The following is a 24,141-nucleotide window of genomic DNA, read 5'->3' on the forward strand; positions in this document are numbered from 1 at the left end:
AAAAGCCTTCCTCAGGGGTCTGAGCAAGCAAGCTGGCAGGTTCCTGAAAAAAACAGTTACTGGAACAGACAGACATCCTGAAAGGAGAAACAGGCAGGAAGCAAAGCCCAAGAAACTGGCCAGGCACACTTTGTAAATCTCTGGTTGTGTCTAATCTATGAAGTCTTTAGACCTTTCTGATCCTCCTCCTCCTCCCTTGGTGATTATTTCACTTTGGAGGACATTTCATCCACTTACTCATTATGCAGTAACCAAGATTGCCCAGAAAACTTCACCCAGCATCTTCTCCGTTGGATCATTGGCCTGCATTCCTGTTCAAAAAAATGTTACCTTGCATCTTATTCACTATTGTTAGCTTCTCATGTTTTGGTCAGGGACAGACACCACATGAAGATAGCCAGTGCCAGTCGGGTTCCCACCCCTGTGGGACAACACTTTACAGGACCAGAACACTGCACTAGTGATTTCACAGTAAGAATTCTGAAAGGTAACTTTAAAACAATACAGGAACGTAAGACCTTTGAAGCAGTGGCGTACCAAGGGGGGGGCGGTGGGGGCGGTCCGCCCCGGGTGCACGCTGCTGGGGGGTGCCGCAGCGCGCGCCTGTCAGCTCCGAGTTCGCTAACTTCGCTCGTTCGCTTCAGCTCCCTCTGCCCCGGAACAGGTTACTTCCTGTTCCGGGGCAGAGGGAGCTGCAGCGAACGAGCGAAGTTAGCGAACTCGGAGCCAACAGGCACGCGCCGCGGCACCCCCCCCCCCCCAGCAGAGTGCACCCAGGGGGGGGGTCATTTCGCCGGGGGGGAGGTGTCATTTCGCAGGGGGGGCTGCGCTGCACCCGGGGGGGGGGGCGCATCTGCGATCTGCCCCGGGTGTCATCCAGGCTAGGAACGCCACTGCTTTGAAGTTAGAATGATTGAATATTTTGACACCCTACAGACAGGACTTAACAAGGATCTGGGTTTTCTAGCCCAATGTAAACCATAAGGTTGTATTTCTCTGTTTATCACCCTCCTCTCGCCTACCCACACCCATCCTGTTAAAATATCAATGAAATGTTTTGATGCCCCCATGCATACCTCCTACCCACCCCCTTCCTCCCACTCTGCCAAACTGTCAAAGTAATGCTTGGATGTCTCACTCATATATACTATCTGCTACCACATTTGCTTTTTTCCGATCTGACGAAGAAGGGCAACCTTTGAAAGCTAATCAAGAAATGTATTAAGTTGTGTCCAATAAAAAAGGTATCATCTTATTTTCTTTTCCATGTTTTATTTTGATTGATTTCTATTGATAACGGTCAGGGAAGGAAAAGAGCAAGTGTAGATTGTATTTTTCAAGGACAGGACATAGGGTTCAATGGAACTTGGTCTTTCTCAAGAGGGCCTATCTTCGGCTTCTTATGTTCTTTGAAATTTCACCTGAACACAAAAGCAGGTGCATTGTGCACCGGTACTTTATATCTGTGGATAATTTTGAAAGGGAAAATATGCAGAAAAACTCTTCAAGGTCCATCTGACTTCATGTACCATTTGGCAACAAAATTTAAAAAAAAAAAAAAGCACAGAACCTGTTTCAACCTAGATGGCACAGATCTTCTAAAATATGCTCTTTGGGTGCCTAAAATTTGTGAAAAGGTACCTATGCGAAAACTCCAAAAAGTTGCCTATTTTACAAAGGCCTTCCAACAATGTGCCCATTACTATGTCATCATCAATTCACTATAATATTCAGGTGAAAAATCAGAAAACAGATTTTTAAGAATTTTAGTCTTTTACTAAAAACTTCCTCATCTGCTGAGAATGGGATATATATCTCTACTGAAGATGAGTATTTGGGACTAGATTCAGTAAATGAATTGTGCATTGAGCAGTATTCTATAAAGGCTATCCGTACTTTATACAATAGCACCTAATCCGTGCCTAACTAAAGTTGCCTGCATTTACAACTGCTGAAAGCACCTAAATTAGGCACAGATTGGGCATATTCTATAAGAATGAATGTAATTCAGAGGAATACCCCTAAAATGCCCCCTAAACATGCTCCTAAAAAAAGTATGGGGTCCTTTTACTAAGGTGCACTGAAAAATGGCCTGCGCTGGTGTAGATATGTGTATTGGATATGCACAGGTCCATTTTTCAGCAACCCTGCAAAAAAGGCCTTGTTTTATTTTTGCCAAAACTGGACCTGCGGATATGACGGCACGCTGTGGGTGGGAACTGCCACTGGGTTGCTACGGTAGCCTGGCAGAACTTCCTTTTTAGGGAGAGTTAAGCATGTGTTGGGCTTACCGCCACTTTCTGAAAGGGGCCCTAAATTATAATATTCTATATGTATACACATAAGTGGAAGTCCTGACCTGGCTCTGCCCCATGTATTGTGAATTTACAGAAGAGCAAATACGCAGAATATTGGCATGCAAAATGCATGTAAATGTGAGCATCTTTGTTATAGAATTTCCCCAGTGTACATATAAGTCTCCACCATTTCATCAGTATGCATATATAGAGATCTGGCTCCAGCAGGTTTTAAGTGTTTTCTTTCTAAGGCGATTCTTTTTGGCCTTAAAGCGATTCTTTGTTCCTGGCTGGAGGATTCCAGTCCAACTCTACAAAAATGGATATCCCGCTTCTTCTGGACTGGTGACTGGAGCACCAAGAAATTCCTTCCCTCAGTAGTTGCCCTGGTCGATGATTGCAGGAGCCCTGGGAGCCCCTGTGGCATTCTCTTTCTTTTAGAGGTAGTTATCTGTTAGATCGTTAACTGTTGTGTTCTGGCCATAGCCAGAAGGATGCTAGGCTATATAGAGAGAGGTGTGACCAGCAGAAGAAAGGAGGTGTTGATGCCCCTGTACAAGTCGTTGGTGAGGCCCCACTTGGAATACTGTGTTCAGTTTTGAAGGCCGTATCTTGCTAAGGATGTAAGAAGAATTGAGGCGGTACAAAGAAAAGCTACAAAAATGGTATGGGATTTGCGTTACAAGACATATAAGGAGAGACTTGCTGACCTGAACATGTATACCCTGGAAGAAAGGAGAAATAGGGGTGATATGATACAGACGTTCAAATATTTGAAAGGTATTAATCCACAAACAAATCTTTTCTGGAGATGGGAAGGCGGTAGAACTAGAGGACATGAAATGAGGTTGAAGGGGGGCAGACTCAAGAAAAATGCCAGGAAGTATTTTTTCCACAGAGAGAGTGGTGGATACTTGGAATGCCCTCCCGCGGGAGGTGGTGGAGATGAAAACGGTAACGGAATTCAAAAATGCGTGTGATAAACATAAAGGAATCCTGATCAGAAGGAATGGATCCTCAGAAGCTTAGCGGAGATTGGGTGGCAGCACCGGTGGTTGGGAGGCAGGGCAAGTACTGGGCAGACTTCTACGGTCTATACCCCAAAAATGGCAAGGATAAATCAAGGTCAGGTATACATATAAAGTAGCACATATGAGTTTATCTTGTTGGGCAGACTGGATGGACCGTATAGGTCTTTATCTGCCATCATCTACTATGTTACTATCAGGCTTATTTTTGAAAGAGAAGGACGCCATCTTTCGACACAAATCGCAAGATGGGCGTCCTTCTCACAGGGTTGCCCAAATCTGCATAATCGAAAGCCGATTTTGGGCATCCTTAACTGCTTTCCGTCGCGGGGACGACCAAAGTTCATGGGGGCGTGTCAAAGGTGTAGCGAAGGTGGGACTGGGGCGTGCCTAACACATGGGCGCCCTCGACCCATAATGGAAAAAAGAAGGGCGTCCCTGACGAACACTTGGATGACTTTACCTGGTCCTTTTTTTCTTACGACCAAGGCACAAATATGTGCCCTTAATGACCAGATCACCACCGGAGGGAATCAGGGATGACCTCCCCTTACTCCTCCAGTGGTCACTAACCCCCTCCCACCCTAAAAAAAAATTTTTTAAATATTTTTTGCCAGCCTCTATGCCAGCCTCAAATATCATACCCAGCTCCATGACAGCAGTATGCAGGTCCCTGGAGCAGTTTTAGTGGGTGCAGTGCACTTCAGGCAAGCGGATCCAGGCCCCCCCCCCTCCCACCTGTTACACTTGTGGTGGTAAATGTGAGCCCTTCTAAACCCACCAGAAACCCACTGTACCCACATGTAGGTGCCCCCCTTCACCCCTTAGGGCTATGGTAGTGGTGTACAGTTGTGGGGAGTGGGTTTTGGGGGGGAGGGGGTTGGGGGGCTCAGCACACAAGGTAGATCATTAACTGAAGTCCATTGCAGTGCCCCCTTAGGGTGCCCGGTTGGTGTCTTGGCATGTGAGGGGGACCAGTGCACTATGAATGCTGGCTCCTCCCACGACCAAATGGCTTGGATTTAGTCGTTTCTGAGATGGGTGTCCTCGGTTTCCATTATCGCTGAAAACTGGGGACGACCATCTCTAAGGTCGACCTAAATTTCACGATTTGGGCGTCCCAGACCGTATTATCAAAACGAAAGATGGACGCCCATCTTGTTTCAATAATATGGGTTTCCCCCACCCCTTCGCTGGGACGTCCTGCAAGGACATCCTCGGAAAAACTTGGGCGCCCCTTTCAATTATGCCCCTCCATGTTACTTGATTTATTGTTTACCTGAGGAGTCATCATTTGATAAGGGATTTGTTGGGTAAGGGGGTTGGGAGGGTTGAGGAGGGGCTGGCAATTTTATGTATACTGCAGAATACTGTTGAGCGATGTTTCTTTTGCTGGTTGGCTTTAATAAAAATGATTTAAACGTGCACACATGGCCGGCCACACAACTTTATAATAGCACTTTTCTGTAAAGCACAAAGGGGGGAGTTCCATAAACAGCACTCAAAAATGTGCGCCAAAAGAAGTTGATGCTAAGCACTATTCTAAAAAGAGTGTGCACCCTTTATAGAATAGCAGGTAGCACCGATTCCCACGTCTAACTTTAGGTGCCAGACTCCTGCTGAAACCTGGTGTAAATGCTGGTGCCCAAGTTAGGCACACTGACCTAGTATTGTATAATTGCACACATAACTTTTTGGAATTCCCCTGTCATGCCTATGCCCCTCCCATGGCTACCTTCCCTTTTAGGATATGCACTATGGGAGTTAGGCACCCTGCCTTATTCATTCCATTCCATTCATCATAACTAATATTCTGCTATATCTCCATGGGATTCATTGCAGATTGCAAGAAAAGAAACATCTCAATCAGATGGAATTACAAAACAATAACAATACAATAAAACCATACAGGCTATTTAAAACTTAATGTGCAAGTGGACCGGAAGCTAATGTAACCTTTTGAAAAGAAAAGTAGCTCTTTCAAATTTATTGACTCTCAAATTCAGTCTAGCAACCAGAATAGCATGCAGCCAGATACTTGAGTGTCAATTAACATCAATGATTGGTTGTTGGAACCCAATTAATTTGCACACACATTTAAGCAGTGCACCCAAATTGGAGCACCATATATAGAATCCGGGGAAAAAGCTTTATAAAATGACTCCTTTAAATATGATCCTTAATGAATGATATTCAAGGATGCCTGCTGTGTATGCTAAAAAAAAGGGCTTTTCCATTCAGAATAATTTATAAAATTTACATTTATTTATTTACCGCCTTTTGGAAAAATTCACTCAAAGTGGTGTACAACAAATATTACCCGGACATAGGCAATTACAGCAGTAGAACTGGAATGTGTGCACATTTATTGAGGGCTGGTGCAAGTGAAAGTGCCAGGACAGGTACCCATGTCCACCCCACCCTACCCCCATGTTCTGCCCAAGCTCCAACCTTGTGTATGTCCCTCTTACAAAGGTGCACTATGGAAGTTAAACAGGTATTTGCAGAATAGCACTTATGTGTATATTTGTTAGCTTGCTGCCTAAGTGTGCACATCCGTGTGTATATGCTAGAATTCTAAACATTTACATGCATTACACACACATTAATGCTAGCACCTAATTTATAAAATTACCCCATTGGCATTTTCTGTGTCCTGATTTATAAAATAATATAACTTTCATGTTGAACATCTGTCTATGTCCATCTTAGACAACTGTTGGCATCTATGTATCTCTTCTGGCCAGCTCTATTCCTAATTGCATGCTTTGTGCAAGATACTTACTATCTGTCCTGATTGCTTCAGCCAAATTCACCTCTTTAAAAGCTGATCTTCTTGGGTCTAAGTTTTCCTGTCTTCTAGAGAATTTGGACCTCCAGGAGTGGGAGGTCAGTGGGTTCACTCCTGCTGCCTTACACTGCTCTAGCCCCTGAGTCAGATGCCCATAGTGCACCCTCTCCATACTGATGATGGAGCCATTGGGTTTTGCTGCTCTTACTTTGTTCAATATAGCAGTATGAAGTCTCATCTAATGACATAGACAGATTTATTGTACTGTATGGTGTGATTGCACATTTCACGATGCCTGTCAGATAGAAGTTCAGTCTCAAATGCAACCTGCCACAAGTATATTACCAGAGAAAGTCTCAACAGACTCAAGAGTTATCAGAACAGGCTGTTAAAACAGTGATTTCTCCTCCAACAGTCTTCTTCCCCACCTCGTTTACATTTTAAAATTAATTTTTACAAGTGCCTTCTTTAAAATTGACTTTTAAAGAGAGTAAGTAAAGACCTTGTCTGCTCTGATACAACTTTTCCCTTGGAAAATACTACCTAGAAATTTGTCTTCTAGCTAAGGGGGGTCTTTTACTAAGCCGCGGTAGCATTTTTAGTTCGTGGTAGAAATCAGCTGGCGGTAAACGCCAAGACACCCATTATATTCCTATAGTTGTCTCAGCATTTACTGCCAGCTGATTTCTACCATGTGCTAAAAATGCTACTGTAGCTTAGTAAAAGACCCCTATGTGAGGGGAAAGAGTAACCTAATGGTTAGCACAGCAACCTGGGAAACTGGGTTCAAGTCCCACTGCAACTCCCTTGGACTTTGGGCACATCACTTAATCCTCTATATTCCCAGTTACAAAAATAGTGCCTGTATATAATACTCACTCATTTCAGTATTTATATACTGCTTAAGAGGTTTACAATTTCACTTTACAGGTGCAGGGTCTGTCCCATCTAAGTACTACATTGTACCTAGGGCAATGGAGGGTTAAGTGACTTGCCCAGGGTCACACTGAGCTGCAGAGGGAATTAAACCTGGTTCCCCAGGATCTCAACCCACTGCCAACCATCAGGCAGCAGTGGGAATCAAACCCAGTTCCCTAGGTTTGCAACTTGTTGCACTATTCATTAGGCTACTCCTCTACTCCACTTTGTATACCACTTTGATTGTAACCATTCCCTTTCCCACGCATGTTCAAGTGTTCTATTCCATCACTCCTAACATACAGCTAGAGTTACTGAGGTATTCTAACAGCAGTAAAGCACATTATTAGTAACCTGGTCTCACTGCATAAAATGTGACCTGCAGTAAAATAATGAGCACACAGTAATCTGCTAGCAAATGTTAGTAGCTCTAGCCATGAATGTAAGGTTTAAAGTAGTTTCTTGCCCAACCACATACTGGATGATTTATTCAAAAGTCTAAAGCCTGTAAGGTATAAAACATGGAGTATTTGGTTGTTGTACAGCTTAATGGATTGAGGCAAATATGAATGCTCCAACTCAGTGGAGGAGTGGCCTTGTGGTTAGGGTGGTGGACTTTGGTTCTGGGGAACTCAGGAACTGCATTCAAATCCCACTTCAGGCACAGGCAGCTCCTTGTGATTCTGGGCAAGTCACTTAACCCTCCATTGCCCCATGTAAGCTGCATTGAGCCTGCCATGAGTGGGAAAGTGCAGGGTACAAATGCAACAAAAATAAATACATTCTTGTATAATGTAAAGAGTAAACCCTATATAATAATTCTCACCTCCAACATTTTGTCATGCCTGGGATCGTGCCTCCCTTGGAGGTGGTGCAGTAGGCTCCGTAGATCAGACACACACGTCACTGGACGCATTATGACGTGGTCGTAGCAGACCTCCGAGGGAGCCACGGTCCCAGGCAACACACAACATTGCAGGTGAGAAGTAGTGATAGTGCTGGTGCCGCAAACGCCCCCTCACCCCCTTCTGTCGTTCAAGGACCCTCCTCCCACTCCCCCCTCTCTGGCCCTCCCCTTCATAACAGCCAGCTGCTTAAAAGTTTTTACCTCCTGCATGCAGGGATGCCGCTTCAGAATGCCTCTTCTTTCGCTTGTGTTTCGGCTGTTCCTGTGGCCCCGCCCTCACAGGAACAGCTGAAACACAAGCGAAAGAAAAAGCTGTGTGAAGCAGCGTCCCTGCGTGCAGGAGGTAAAAACGTTTCAGCAACAGCCGGCTCTTACGAGGGGGAGGGCCAGAGAGGTGGGGAGGGGGTCCTGAAACGACAGGGGAGGGAAGGGGGGGTCATGAATGACACAGGGGGAAGGGGGTCCTGAAACTACAGAGGGGGGTCCTGAAACAACACAGGGGGGAGGGGATTCCTGGAAATGCACTGGAAGAGGAGGGGCGGGTCCCGGAACTGCAAGGGGAGGGGGTCCTGCATCAAGGGGTAGCCAGGGGGATGGGAAGAAGGGGGAGGTAGAGGAGGAGGGGAGGGGAAGGAGGAGGGGGTCCTGGAACTCAGAGAGGGGAGGAGAGGCGGAGCAGGAAGGGGAGAGGGGGGATGGGAAGAAGTGGGAGGGGGGTCCTGGAACTCAGATGGGAAGAAGTGGGAGGGGTTTCTGGAACTTGGACAAGGGTGGAAGGGAGCGAGGGGGAAAGGGGTCTGCAAACTCTCGGTCTCATACACTCTCGGACTCGCACACATACTCTCACACTCGCTCTCACACACACTCTCTCTCTCACACACACTGTATCTGTGTGAAACACACTCTCTCTCTCTCTCTCTCACACACACACTGTATCTGTGTGAAACACACTCTCTCTCACATTCACTGTGTCTCACATATGCACTCGCACACACTGTCATTCTGACACACACACACTCTCTCACAGGCACACTCGCACCCAGTCTCACTCTCTCTGTCACACACACACACTCGCACAGTCACTCTCTCACACACAGTCACTCTCACACACACACTCTCTCAAACATACACACTACGAGGAAAACCTTGCTAGCGCCCATTTCATTTGAGTCAGAAATGGGCCTTTTTTACTAGTTGATAAACAACGCTTTCCAACATTCACATGTACATAAAGTGTAGAACACAGATGAATATCACCATCTCCACACCTTGTCTGTACTTACACAGCTCCTAGAAATTTAGTAAATTAGTATTAAAATGAACTTGAAAGTCAGAAAAAAAAGAAAACATGATGTTGCTCTCATTATCTGCACTGTGATAATAATAAGGAACATGAGAATGACATAGAGTTCATCATCCTCATCCCTTCTGGTGTGAGATCATGACGTCTTCAAATCCCATATTATGTTCAGTGCAATAACTTTATGAAATACATGCACTGATTCCTCAGGAGTGGTAAAACTCAGCCAATATACCTTACTACAGACAAGTTTCAGATTCCATATTATACATTACTGTAGCTAAACAGTTGAAATCAAATATAGCATTTAAATAATTGTACAGTTTGCAAAATTATTCTCATTTCTGGTCAAACATCTTCCCACAGTCTCCCATCCCTCTTATAGACCAAATGACCTGCTTTATCAAAAACTGCTATAAAATACATAGATTCTATAATACACTAAAGTATTATTCCCCAAAGTTACCCAGTATATTAATTATTATAGTGACCAAATTCTCTCAAAGAACTGTGACATTAACTATTATGAAAAAAAGGGCCACTGTATTTGATCTATTCCAACTAATTTAAAATATATTGGATTCATAATTTGGCTCAAGTTCATTGATAGAATTTGGATTAAACCCCTTCCTTCATAGGGACTCATTTGACGTTGCTAACACTATTGAGTGGTTCTCTCTCAACCATAACCAGATTGGGCAGTTTGATTGTTTCTAATGAATTCTGCTCTCTGTTCCTTCTAATGAAAACTCCTATTACGACCTCTACTACAGATTCCATCACAAATTCCACTATGGCCAAGACATTTGTTGAAAGGGATGAAGAAGAGAAGGAGGAAATGCTGGTCTAACAACCTGCCTGCACTTTAGGATTTATGTTTTCCCCCTAAATGACCATCTGTCCTCAGTCACCATCTGTCCTATGTGTCTGTACAGGAGCGTATTGCTTTTAAGATCTGCTCCTTAACACATAAAATCATCTATGGGGCTGCTCCGGAATACATGCTTCCCTTGATCGATCTTCCGCCTAGAAATGCCAACCCTGCTGCTCGGTCCTATCTCCACCTCCATTTTCCGAATTGTAAGGGAGTTAAGTATAAGAAAATCTTCGCCTCGTCTTTCCGTTATTGGAGTCCCAAATACTGGAACACTTTACCTCGTCACCTTAAAACTCAAGTGGACCATGCCCTTTTTAAGAAGTTGTTAAAGACATTCCTCTTTGCTATGACTTACCCCTCAATTTACCATGCTGATTAAAGCATCCCTTGTTCCTTACCCTATCTAGTTCACTTTGTTAGTTTCTTCCCTCCTACTCACTTCTTTATGCTTGCCTAAACTGTTAAGTTTGTACTCTTATTTAATTCTCTGTAAGCCACATTGCGCCTGCATGTGTGGGAAAATGTGGGATATAAGTCACAAATAAATAAATAAATAGCAGACTCTCTCTTCTATGTATCTGTAAAGAACGGCAAATATCTTGTAGCACTATATAAAGGTTTGATAGTAGTAGTAGCAGACATGGTTGATATATGCTGCTAGCTACACAAATAACATGAACTTGTCTCTAAATCTAAAGCAAGCTATTTGTTACAGATCAGATGTACTAAGCATGTCCCTTTACACATATTTTGGGCCAGATGAACTAAAGAGGTTTTCCTTTTCTTTAAGTCTCTGTGGAAAACCCTTTAGTCCAACTGGTCCAGAAACATAAATTCCAGTAATCACGCTGGCCCTGGAGTCTTTGTAGGTTACAACTACTTTTAAAGGGTCAACAAGAAATATGTTACTGTACAATCTCTGGAAAGCTTATGTCCTACAACTTCTTTTTGATAGTCTTGTAAAAGATGTCACAACCAACAGATTCTATGAAAGCTAACATGGCTGACTGAATAGCATAAGCATTGTGCAGCACATTTTCATTTTATTGCAGTTGGCTATTTGGGTGATTATAGGACAGGGTTTCATGCTTCCTTTGAGAAGAATCGATAGAAATCCATCTTTTCCAAAGTCATACATTGTACTGCTGATAAAGTGGCCTAGTGGTTAGGGTGGTGGACTTTGGTTCTGAGAAGCTGAGTTCAATTCCCACTTCAGGCACAGGCAGCTCATTGTGACTCTGGGCAAGTCATTTAACCCTCCATTGCCCCATGTAAGCCCCACTGAGCCTGCCATGAGTGGGAAAATGCGGGGTACAAATGTAACAAAAATAAATAAATACATAATGCTTAAATAAAGCATGCAAAAGCAAGATACAGCACTAAATGCCAGATTGTATTTTGATTCTATAACTTTGCATGTTTTGTTACACTCATTTGTCATTTCTAAATTAGATTATGGCAAATGTATTATATTTGGGATTACCAAAATATTTGTGGAGGCACTTAAGGACCCTGCAAAATAGTGCCATCAGATTATTGGGTGGAGTTGGTTATAAGGAGCATGTTACACATTTATATAAACATTTCCACTGGCTACCCATTCAATTTAGGGCATCTTACAAGGTTTTAGCTTTTGTACATCAGGTTTTACATGAGGGCTTGCTGCCATATTTGCAGCCTGTGACTCAGCTGCATATTCCAGGTAGAACCTTGAGATCAGGTGCTGCCCTTGCACTTGCTGTTCCTTCTAATGCAAGTGCGGGACTGGTTGCAACCAGGGCTCTTTCATTAGCTATATAATGAATACTTTTGAGAATGAGGGGTTGAGTGCTTGTTCTAGTGTGCTGTGTGCTTTCATTATCATTTTAATGGTGTTCCTTTCTTTTTTTTCTTTTATTGATTTTTATTGTAAACCACCTTGATTATTCGGAAAGGTGGTATATCAAATTTTATAAACTATTAAATTATGCAAACAATAACGTTCTTTAATAACCAACATGGCATCCTGTTTTACATTAAGGTGATGCAAAATAACATTCACCTATTTAAAAAATGAGGTTTCTAGGAAACAGTTTAGTGCCCCTATACAGTGCTTACAGTATTTTTTCTTCCAGAGTTTTGCATAAGGCTAAAGATCTGTTCTTAAAACGTATCTTGGACCAATCTGGAGGTTCATCTCGTAGGTACCCAAACATCCTGAAGACTATAAATAATGAACAGTGTCAACCCCCCCCCCCCCCCCCTTCACTGCTGGAAACATTCCTTTACTGATAACATACAAAATTATAGTTTATTTTCTGCAACTTATTATTTTTCACATGATAATTGTTTTTAAGGAGTCATAGATACAAGTTTCCTCAACTAGGATACAGAGACGAAGCCCAGGAATGGAACCCAGATTTACTATAGAGCAGCATTGACCCACTTCACTTTCCTATTCTAATTCTCATTCTCTAGATTTCCCTCCCTGTCCAAGAACAGTTATTCTCCCTTTCCACACACTCTCACACACATGAACACACGGAAATGTCTGTTAATTGCTGATTGCAGTGCTAAGGAACATGTGAAAATATTCATTTAAAAATGGGGCAGGGGAAATGTGTGGTAATATAAAGTTTGCTTCCTTTTTTATAGCTGCCTGTAGCAACATCTGCAGAAGGGCTTAATGTACCAGAACACCCATGGATAATTTATGCTCATCCAAGGGGAGATTCCACACCTTTTAAAGTATGGAGACTTAATGAGAATAAGACAATAGAGTCTTTCAGATGCAAACATTCCTCACAGTATTTAGCCCTTTGATTACAATATTGGCAGATTCTAGCAGGTCAAATTTATGAGCACTGGGACTTACCCCAACCCAAGATGGATATGCATGTCCACTCTTCATTCAATGGAGTTACCTTCCTGCACTTCTGCCACAGGGAGGCATCTTCCACATCAATGTCTGTTGTCTCCAACCACCGGGTCCCTGCAAGAGCAATGATGCCAAAGATGATAGCGCAGAGGAGCAGCAGTGGTAAAATACACTTGCAGCGTGGATAGGAACAACCGCACATCAGCATCTTGCCTGTCCTGCAGACCACACAGCAAATACTTGGTCAACAGTAATCAAATGAAGCAAAAAAAAAAAACTGTGAAAAGGAAGAGGCAGGAGCAGCAGAATTCACACTTGTCACAGAGAGCACTCCCTGTATCTGGAGCTGTTTGTCTGATTGTCTGTTATTTTATAAACAAGTCTGTTGGGATAGTACCAATTCAGCTCCACCTTCACATAAGTGGCTGAGAAATTACATGGACCTGTTGGACCAGAAATGGAATTGTAGGGTTGGGCTGATGTGGACTGGACTGGTTTGGCTACATGGTTTAATATTTATAAGATAAAATTGAGGGCTATGTGATTAAGAGCTGTATTTACTAAGCTCCCCCCCCCCCCCACACACACACACACACAGAATGGGAAAATAGCCTTAATAGATAAGGGCCTAGATATGATGTCATGCCCCTAATGACCAAACTTAGCTATTTTACAGGGGGTATCACTTGGCATTGTTATATAGTAAGACTGTGCATTATGTTCTCTGATAACATCTCTTTCCTCCCTGTTCCCCTTGGTTCCATAAAGACTAACAAATCATAACCCACCTACACAGAGCATTTCTCATGGAGTAAAATAAAAAGGCCATATTTTCAGGACTCTGTTCACTGAAGTGCATCACACTTATCCAGTTTTGTTCAGATTAATGCAGCTGTTCACACAGGCAGCAGGGGCAGCTCAAGACAATCTTTTCCCTGAGGTAGGGATGAGATGGTGCCACACATACAAGGGAAGCCAAAGAGAGGAGGGGCTAAGAGCTCAGGTCAGGAAGCAGGAGATCCTCTCATTCAGAAAACTGGTCAAACAGTTGCCCAAGAAAAAGACCACAATTTATCTTCTCAGGCTATGTAAGAAAAGCATGAAAACTTTGTCATCACTAGTGATATTAATGTAGCCACATCTCTCACTAAGGAGCTCAGGATATCCCTGGAGGCACTACATAAAGGAAAAATTATTGATGATTCCCAAAAATAAGTATAGATAGTGTTAAAGCAGAGTAACACAGGATGAGAAAATGGACAAGAAAGAAATGCACAGTTCATAGAATTCTTTCCAAAATGTATGTATGTGTCTCTCTGACCTGAAGGAGAGAAAGGGGCCGCTTGAATGGAGCAGTATCCAAATAGTGAAATGAAACCCTGTGATAATATATCAAAACCATTAGATGTCACAGCTTAAAAGGGATGGATTTTACAGTTTAATAACAGGGTGCCACTATCCCATAGCAACAGGTATTAGTTGGCAGCTGTGGTACCGTGAGAGAGGGCTGGCTGTGGGGCCAGGTAAGACAAGCCACACACACTCAGCAAGTTTGCAGTGAAAACAAACAATATTTATTAAAGGTATCTGGGAAAGGCCTCCTATTCACTTCACAGTGAAGGAGGATTCAACATGTATACTATTTCTGTATATATTCTAACCGGCACTTCCGGCACCTCAGCTGTAATTGTGTGCTCACCCCAAAATCAGGTGTTTGTAATCGGGCCTGGATGCGAGCACACTATAAGTTACCGGAAAATGTGTTAGAATCACTATCCTCGTCTTCCACTCTCTAAGAATGGAAGAGGAAAATGAAACTAAATTTAGGATTCTCCCTTTTGGGCTCCCACACAACTCAATCAGCCACAGAGTTCTTTTCAATGCAATAACTAGGTATTTATTTTAAATTCAACTTTAAAGTAAATTAAAGACAACTTACACAATTATACCATGTCCCACAATTTATGTACATAAATAACCCTTTTCTTTTAAAAAGAAATATAAACTCGCTTCTTTTCTCTTTCCAGGTATTATTACAGCAGAACCAGAACAGACATCAGATAAGTATAATGTTTTTGTTTTCACTAAATCTTTCCCTTGTTAACAATCCTTTGTACTCTCCCAAAAGATGTTTCTCCGGAATTTGATACTTTGTGTCCCCCTTTATGTTTTGCAGGAAATGTCACCTTTTTTTCCCCCCCTTCAGGAACAGGTAAGTATTTGATTTGGATTTTTTTTCTCTTCTCTCTTTCCCTTTTTTTTCCCTTTTAAGGTAAGTAACCCCCACTTTCCCCTTGATACTCAGTCCCAGTATCTCAGTCACTTAGCTGTCGGTGTATCAATTCCTTTGATTCCAAGCGTGCCGGTGAAATCTTTCTTGCGCCGGGGCCCTTGTAGATTTTCTTAAATGCACAGCTGGTCTTCCTCCTAAACCTCCCCTCAAAACCAAAATAAATGGAGAGAAAACCCTGTCTGCTCTGGGTAACGGCAGAAATTCTGCCTGCTAGGAAGGTTTTACACTGTGGTTTCTCTGATTATTAAAATTAAAATAAGTATAGTTTGTCCCTATCTCTCAAGTCTTCTCCTTGTCTAACTATTTTTTCTTTCCCTAACTAACACTAGTGTAATAGTGTTGGCCGGTCTTAGGCACTTTCACTACTCTTTCACAATAATTTATAACACTTTACATTCCATTCATACTTCTATATATTTTCTAACCACTTCAGTAATTTAACACTTAACTCCTAAAAAAAACTATTTTAAATTCCAAAAATTCCTTAACTATTACACCCTTACTATATTCCCAAACACCCCCTTATATAACTCACACCCTGCACCCCTTACAAACCCAATTACTATTAATCCTATTTCCTAAACTTAATAAATTTTAACCAAACTTCCCCACTAAACCACTATAACCCCCTCAATAATACACTATTCTCTAATTATTTTTTTCTTCAAAATTTCTCAAATTCCTACACTTTTACCCTTCAAACACCTTCCACTCTCTCCCCTCACACACCACACACCTCTCTCCTTGACTGACCAACACCTTCTGACCAACTGCCTCAACCACCGTTTCCAGGGAGACCAGCGCTGGCTTGCCATTCCGAGACCAGCTCAGCCAATCACTATCCCTTTTAAACATTCCAAGCTGGCTGAGCTGACCTGCGGAATGTTGCCCAGCGCTGCTACAGCTCCATTTTAAAAAATAAAACCCCATAGACTTTAATGGAAAATCATATTAATTAACCAAAATCACCTTAAAATTTTCTCAAATCACTCCAAACTTCACCCAAAAATTAAACTCCCCATTCCCTATCCATCCCTGTTTTCCAATTTTAAAAATCCCAAATTCTGACGTCCGCCTTCAAACAAAGTATCCCAGACCCCTCTAAAATTCCCAAATCCAATTAAAAACTATCCCAAAAATTTCAAACTTCCCTCCCGGACCTACCCTGTCGAATTAAAAAAATTAACCCTTTCCTAACCCTATAAAACCCACTCCTATCAAAAACTCCTATTTAAAATACAAAAATTGAAAAACTAAAATACTACAAAAATCCTAAAAAATTCCCTAACCCCAAATCCAAAAACAGAATTTAAATTAAAGAAATCCCTGATTTTTTAAAAATAAAAAACCAAATTTACACATTTTAAAAATAAATACATTAAAATTTCGGGTCAAAAGACCCCTTACCTTGACCGGGATTTTCCCCTCAGACGACCCCTGCCTTCAGTTCCGGTCCTCGCTGTCTTCCCGCAAAGACGGAGGCAAAAATAAAAAAACTCCGAAGCCGGGCCCAAAATTTAGGCCCCGGCTTCGGCCTAAACGGAAAAACGCGCGCTCGCGATGTGTGCATGAGGCGCGCCGCCTCATGCACTCTTGCCCCGACGTCCTCTTCTTCGGCCGCCTCTTCTCGGCTCCCACAACACACGCCTGGGACGCTCCCTCGACGCCCCGCCTCTGCGCCGGCCCCACAAAACGGCCCCAACCAACCAGCGCCCCGGAACAACGGCGCCACTTCCCCTCTTCGGCCCCGGGAACTCACTCGTCCCCGGAAGCCAAAAATCATGGCGCTGCCTGCCCCAAGCAGCGCTGGCTTGCTGCCACTGCCGCCGGCCCAAACGAGGCCAAACTCCATCGGGAGCCTCCGGCAGCGCTCCCCTCACTCTTCCCGGCCCCTTCCTGGGCCCGAACATCTCTTCACTCCCGGGGGCAAGCGCAAACACCCCCAGGAGACAGAAAAACGTTGTGCTGCCCTCTGCAACCCCCAACAGCCCCCAGGTAAGTATCAAATTTATTTTTTTTCTAAACCTAAACCCCCTGTTACAATATAACCGTATCCTCTGGTGGCCTGCTCCTGCTGGGCCACAGCATACATAAATGTCTTTCTCTCGGCACCAGTTCTTACTGGCCTGGTTCCTGGATCCAGAGATACCAGCACAGTTTCTAGCAGGCACACAAGGCTGGCTTACAGCTGGCCAGGCCAAAACACAAATTCTTCCAGGTTACAAGTTGAACTTGGCCTTCCTGAATATAGTGGTTGCAGTTTCTCATGTTCAGGGTAGAGGCATCTGCAGACTGTTTCTCTCTCTGGGCCTCCCTAACCTCTCTGGCCTGGTCTTTTATACTTCCTGGGTCATGCCCTCTTGGCTCCACCCCTCCATGTCACTTCCCTCATGGGCTGGGCTACGGGGTTTAAGGAGGCCCTGAGGCTGTGAGCAGTGTTGCCAGGTGGGCGGTTTTACCGCCCAATTGGGCGGTTTTCCGCGACCCGCCGCGGGAAATTTTTGCCCGCGGCGGGTTGCGGTTTTTTGGGCTGTTTTTGGCCTTTAGGGCAGTTTTTTCGGCCGCGGGGGGGCGGGGTTAGTGACGTTTTTGGGTGGGGTTAATGACGTTTTGGGCGGGGTTAGTGACGTGGGAGGCGGGGCCGATGACGGGGAGGCGGGGCCGATGACGGGGAGGCGGGGCCGGTGACGTGGGAGGCGGGGCCGGTGACGGCGGGGGCGGGGTTGATGACGGCGGGGGCGGGGTGATGACGCGGGGGTGGGGGTGTCAGGGGCGGGGTTTGTGTTTGGGCGGGTTTTGGGCTGTTTTTTGGGCTCGATTGGGCTGGGAAAAAATTTTCCACCTGGCAACCCTGGCTGTGAGGGAGTTTTCTTAAGGAAAAGTGGCTATTATAGTCTTATAGACTACCTCACAGCAGCACACAAAGCAACTATTAAGAAAGCTGTATGGTACGTGCAGTCAGTAGGTTTCACAGCAGAATTTTTATCATTATTATTATTACTATCAATTTCAAAAATTTAAATTTACATCTAAATCAACATTTGAAATAGCAGATGGGATATATTACAGAAATAAACATTAAGAAAAAGCTTCCATATAACAAACAGAAATCAGAGTGAAACTACTCAATATTAACCATGTCCTCAAAAAAAAAACAAAAATAAGAGGGAGAGTACCAAGAAACAAAAGAGGAGCATTCAATCAAGGAAAAAAAATACATTAGATTAAAAAAAAAACTGCCTTCTGTAACCATATCACTATTGGAGCTCAAAAATCATTAAGGCCCAAAAAGATCCCACCTAGATCACAATAGGAACCTCCAGTTCCCCCCCACCAGTCACTGGAGATTTCTTTATATACGCAAGGAAAACTTGAAGTTGGAAAAGTTCAAAGAGCACAATCTTTTGGGCATCATAAGACACTATGATGGTCATTTTACAAGCACTATTTAAATACCCCAATTCTGGCACACAGACATTTTTGTGGCAAATATAAGGCAGTACAGGGGCGGTGTGGGGATGTGTCATGGGCAGGGCGGCATCATTGACATCTATTCTAAATGACACGGGGACAGGGACCCGAAGTAACCGTGGGGATGGGGACAGGGACAGAGCCTGCAAGGACAGGGCGGAGACAGATCCCGCAAAGGATGGGCTGGGGACGGGGCAGGGATGGAGAAAGAGCCCATGGGAACTTTGAAGCTTGTTAATGAATTGGACTGTTATTTATGTTTGAGTGATGCAGACAACGATATTTTGATTTAAAAAAAAAAAAAAAAAAGAAAACATGCTGGCCACAACTAGCAAAATTTACATGGGGGATGCTGTACATTCCTGCTACCAGTACATCTTCTAAGAAGACATTTTCTATTGCAGGAAAGACTGTGAAAGACAGGACAGCTCGACTGAATCATGAGATTGTTGATGACTTATTATTAATCCACAGATTAAAATATTATAACAGTGCTTCATAGGGCTTATTTCTCTCCTGCTAGGGCATACAGAACAAGTTGTATTTTGTACCACTGGACATTTTAACAGGGTGGATTAGGATTCCTTGGGGTAGTAGAAGTCAGCTATTGGAAAGGTAGAGGGTGGGAGGGAAAGGGTTACTATAGTTGCTTGTTGTTATTATTGTTTTCCGTTTGTGATTTATAAACAGTTGCACAGCATATTGTTCCTTTTTATACTTTAATAAAAAAGATTTAAATATAAAATCACTAGTAAAACAGGCCCATTTCTGACACAAATGAAACCGGCGCTAGCAAGGTTGTCCTCGGAATGTGTATGTTTGAGAGAGTGTGTGTGAGACTGACTGTGTGAGAGAGAGAGAGTGAATGTGCGAGTGTGTGTGTGTGTGTGTGTGTGTGTGTGTGTGTGTGTGTGTGTGTGTGTGACAGAGAGAGAGTGAGACTGGGTGCGAGTGTGTCTATGAGAGAGAGAGTGTGTGTATGTGAGAATGAGAGTGTGTGTCATGGGCCCCCCTCCCTCCCTCCGAGTTCCAGGGTCATCCCCTCCCTCCCTCCGAGTTCCAGGGTTGTCCCCTCTCTCCTTCCGAGTTCCAGGGTCGTCCCCCCCCCCCCTCCGAGTTACAGGGTCATCCCCCTCCCTCTGAGTTCCAGGGTTGCCCTCTCCCTCCCTCCAAGTTGCAGGTTCGCCCCCCCTCCAAGTTGCAGGGTAGCCCCCTTCCTCCCGCCCTCTGAGTTCCAAGGTCGCCCCCATTCCTCCGTCCGAGTGCCAGGGTCACCCCTCCTCCCTCCCTCCGAGTTCCAGGGTCGTCCCTCCGTTGCAGGGTCACCCCCCCTTCCTCACTCTGAGTTCCAGGGTTGCCCCCTCCTCCCTCCAAGTTCCAGGGTTGCCCCCCCTTCCTCCATCCGAGTTGCAAGGTCACCCCCCTTCCTCCCTCCGAGTTGCAGGGTCACCCCTCCCTTCCTCCCTCCGAGTTCCAGGGTCGCCCTGCCCCTCCCACCCCTCCCCGCTCCCTCCCCCCCTCCCTCCCTCTGAGTTTCAGGGTCTCTCTCCCTCCCAGTTCTAGGGTCGTCGTCCCTCCCAGTTCCAGCTGCACTCACTCCAAGTTTTAAAAATCATCTTCACTGGAAAGCAGCGTTTAAAGACGTGCAACCTCGGTCCTTCTCTCTGTGTTAGCTCTGGTCCCGCCCTCATTGTGGAAAGAGGAAATGAGGGCGGGACCAGAGCTAACAGAGAGAGAAGGGCCGAGCCTGCACGCCTGGTGGTGGCGACCTGGGGGGGCGTGGTGTTGCGGCGAGGGTGGCAGGGGCAGGCCTCGTGCGGTTGGTCAGTGCTGCGGCTGACGTTCCCGGAACCACGTGACGTTCAGTAGCCTTACAGCAGAGTAGCATATGATTGCCTCAGCCAGACAGCCATGCAGTCAGCTTCAGAACGTTGGAGGTGCGTTTTATTATAAAACTAGTAAAAAAGGCCCGTTTCTGACACAAATGAAATGGGCGCTAGCAAGATTTTCCTCGGAGTGTGTATGAGAGTGACTGTGTGTGAGAGAGAGAGAGTGAATGTGTGAGTGTGTGTGACAAAGAGAGAGTGAGTGTGGGTGTGAGTGTGTCTGTGAGAGAGTGTGTGTGTGAGAATGAGTGTGTGCGAGTGCGTAAGTGAGCCACAGTGTGAGAGAATGTGTTTCACACAGATACAGTGTGTGTGAGAGAGAGTGTGTGTGTGAGACAGAGTGTGAGAGAGTATGTGTGCAATACACAGACTCTCTGTGAGAGCGAGAGTGTATGAGATCGAGAGAATGTTTGAGAGTGACTGTGTGACACAAAGAGAGTGAATGTGATACAGTGTGAGACATAGAGTGTGTGGTAGACAGTGTATGAGAGTGAGAGAGACACTGACTGTGAGAGAGAGAGAGTGTGTGTGAGAGAGTGTGTGTGTGACAGAGATACCTCCCCCCTCCCTCTCTGTGGTCTCAGGACCCCCCTACCCCTCCCTCTCTGGACCCCCTCCCCCCTTCGCCCTCCGTCTCTGGTCTCAGGACCCCTCCCCCCTCCTCCCCTTCCCCCTCTCAGGTCTCTGGACCCCTCCCCTCTGGTCTCAGGACCCCTCCCCTCTGGCCTCCAGACCCCCTCCCCCTCCGTGGTCTCAGGCCCCGCCCCTGCAGCCCTCGCCGCCACGCCCCCCTGAGGTCGCAGCCGCTCACCCCTCCACCCCCCCCAGGGTGCCACCGCTCCTCCCCTCCACCCCCCCCCCCGAGGTCACCGCAGCCACTGCTCCCCCCTCCACCCCCCCCCCCGAGGTCACCGCAGCCACTGCTCCCCCTCCACCCCCTCTGAGGTCGCCACCGCTCCCCCCCTCCGTCCGACGTCAGCTCAGCTGCCATTTCCGGACACTGCTGCTTCTCCTGTCGAGCAGCAGCGGCCGGTACAAAAACAAAAAAAACAAATTAGACCTGCAAAAATGCTTTTAAAAAGGAAGCGGGGCACCGCAGGCAGCCATTGGCTGTCAGCTCTGCATCCGCTCCTCCTCTCACCTCTCACGTCACTGCCCCTGGAGTAGAACCCCAGAGGAGCACAGCGACGTGAGAGGTGAGAGCCGGCTGCAGAGCTGACAGCCGATGGCTGCCTGCGGTGCCCCGCTTCCTGTTTAAAGGCATTTTTTCAGGTTTAAGTTACTTTTTTTGTTTTTGTACTGGCCGCTGCTGCTCAACAGGAGAAGCAGCAGTGGCCAGAAATGGCAGCTGACGTCGGACGAAGGGGGGAGCGGCGGCGACCTCGGGGAGGGGTGGAGGGGGAGCAGTGGCCGCGGCGACCTCGGGGGGTGGAGGGGGGGACCGGTGGCACTCGGGGGGGGGGTGGAGGGGTGAGAGGCGGCGACCTCTGGGGGCGTGGCAAAGGGCTGAAACTGCTCCTTCAACGTTCCAATGTTACGAACGCAGCCAGAGACATTGGAACGTTGGGAGTGCAAGATGAACGTTCGATGAAGCTGCCTGGGGCCAGGCCCACACTGCTGTTGCTTGGGCTCTCTGGATGACGTCATCCGAGGCTTCAGTCCCAGGCACAGCCAATCAGAATGGAGGCACGGGCCCAGGCAACTTCATGGAACGTTCATGGTGCAAATTATTATATAGGATCATAAGTGTTCAAGGCTTCTGCAGATGAGGACAGAGCTCATGGGGATGGGGCAAGGACAGGGATAGAACCCACGGGACAGGGTGGGGACAGAGACAGAGCCTGTGGGGATGGTATGGGGACAGAGATAGAACCTGAGGGGATGGGGTGGGGACAGAGACAGAACCCATGGGGATGGGGCAGGACGGGGACAAACTTTGTCCCCTTGACATTCTCTACACTGACTACATCCAACACAAGATCTACATCAGGACTTAGATTACATTAAAATCACAAATAAGTGCCACTGAAGCTTGTCTTTGTGACTGCTTGCATTGGTACTGACTGCAGCAGAGCTGAGAGTCTGGGAGCCTGATATTTGCTTCTGTTCACCTAGGTCTGTCATCTGTGACTCTTCTCATACCCAAACTGCCCAACTCCCCTCCCCCAACCTACTAACAGCCCACTGCCTTGTCTGTCCCCACTGCCCCTCCCCATTCACTCTGTCCCATAACCATCTGTAACCCCCTCCAGATTCCTCCCTGACCCTGTTCCATCTTGTGCCAGGGTCTGTCCAGCCTATCTCACACTCCAAACCCAACTTCAGACTGTGTCTGTGCCTGCATGTGTGTGCAAGAGCGGTGGTGTGTGAGATTTCTGTCTTTTTTGTTGTCAGTGTCTGTGTTATTTCACATGATCACTGTGGGTGTTGGTGATGGAATAATCAAACCATGAGAATTGCTGAACCTCTGGGCTGTAGAGACTATCCTGCATGAGGCACACCAGAACACCAGGGTCATCGTAAAAAGAGCATTTGAATTGCTAAAGACACACTTCAGGTACTTGGACAGGTCTGGATGGGATCGTCTCTACAAACCAGAAAAGTATGCAAGGTTTTCCTCACCTGCTGCATCCTGCAGAATCTCACACTAAGGCAAAGAATCACACTTCCTGAGGGACAGGAGGCACTCTCAGGAGCCCCATGACAGAGACCTGGGGAGGACGAACAGGCAGCAGCACCCACAAACCTATGCCATGCATATACACCAAGGGATAACCTCATACACAGAGCTTTTCTGTAATGGTAATTTGTACTTAGTACAGTGTGTAACAAGTACAAGACCATTCCTCTCCTACTGTGCCACACCTACCCTCACCCCTGTATGCGCAACAAGATCCTTCCACCATCACCTGAGCCCTTCACCATCCCCTGGGGTGAAACATGGCCATTCAGCCTGTCCATCACTCTGTCCAGAGCTCTCAGGACTGTCTGAGGCACTAGAAGAGTCCTCTGTCAGTATGCTTGCCATCTTGGTAGCTTGAGAAAATGGTGGGAATACCAAGGGGGATGTTGGGTACCTGTCTCTGTGACAGTGTGCTTTTCCTTGCCACCTATGTGACATGGATACCCCCAGGAATCCTTGGCACAAGCCCTGCGCCACCATGGAAGTGGTCTGGCTTCCCTGCTGCTGCCATGCAGCCATGGGATGGATAGGTGATGGATTGTGGCTGGTGGTTGCTGAGTTGAGTCAGGCCCCATAGGTAGTGTCACGTGGGCCAACCACTCACTCATTGTTTGCAGGAAAATGAGTGTCCACATGATGCCCATCACATCACAGCTGAGATCCATGTGCTCTGTGCTTTCTGCTACCTTCAGATTCTTCATGTTCACCTCCTCAGAGGAGAGTTATGTCTTGCAGGACATGAGCTGCTGTTGTGGAGTCATTACAAACCTCCCTATGCAGGTACTGGCAGAAAGTGTAAAATTGCAAGCTGTACATTTACATATGCTCTAGAC

The 24,141-nt window shown here is 45.8% G+C and overlaps 1 protein-coding gene across 1 annotated transcript in view; it reads right to left on the reverse strand.

The window, feature by feature from the left end:
• The window catches only part of LOC115466931 (p53 apoptosis effector related to PMP-22-like), a 32,157-nt gene extending 18,821 nt beyond the window's left edge, over positions 1-13,336 (reverse strand). Inside the window, exon 1 of the mRNA XM_030198522.1 lies at positions 12,973-13,336. Coding sequence (XP_030054382.1) covers positions 12,973-13,183 — 211 coding nt within the window. The 5' untranslated portion in view covers positions 13,184-13,336. The remainder of the gene's footprint in view (positions 1-12,972) is intronic.
• Positions 13,337-24,141: the final 10,805 nt, after the last annotated feature.

Source organism: Microcaecilia unicolor, chromosome 3 (assembly GCF_901765095.1).
Source record: "Microcaecilia unicolor chromosome 3, aMicUni1.1, whole genome shotgun sequence".
NCBI lineage: Eukaryota > Metazoa > Chordata > Amphibia > Gymnophiona > Siphonopidae > Microcaecilia > Microcaecilia unicolor.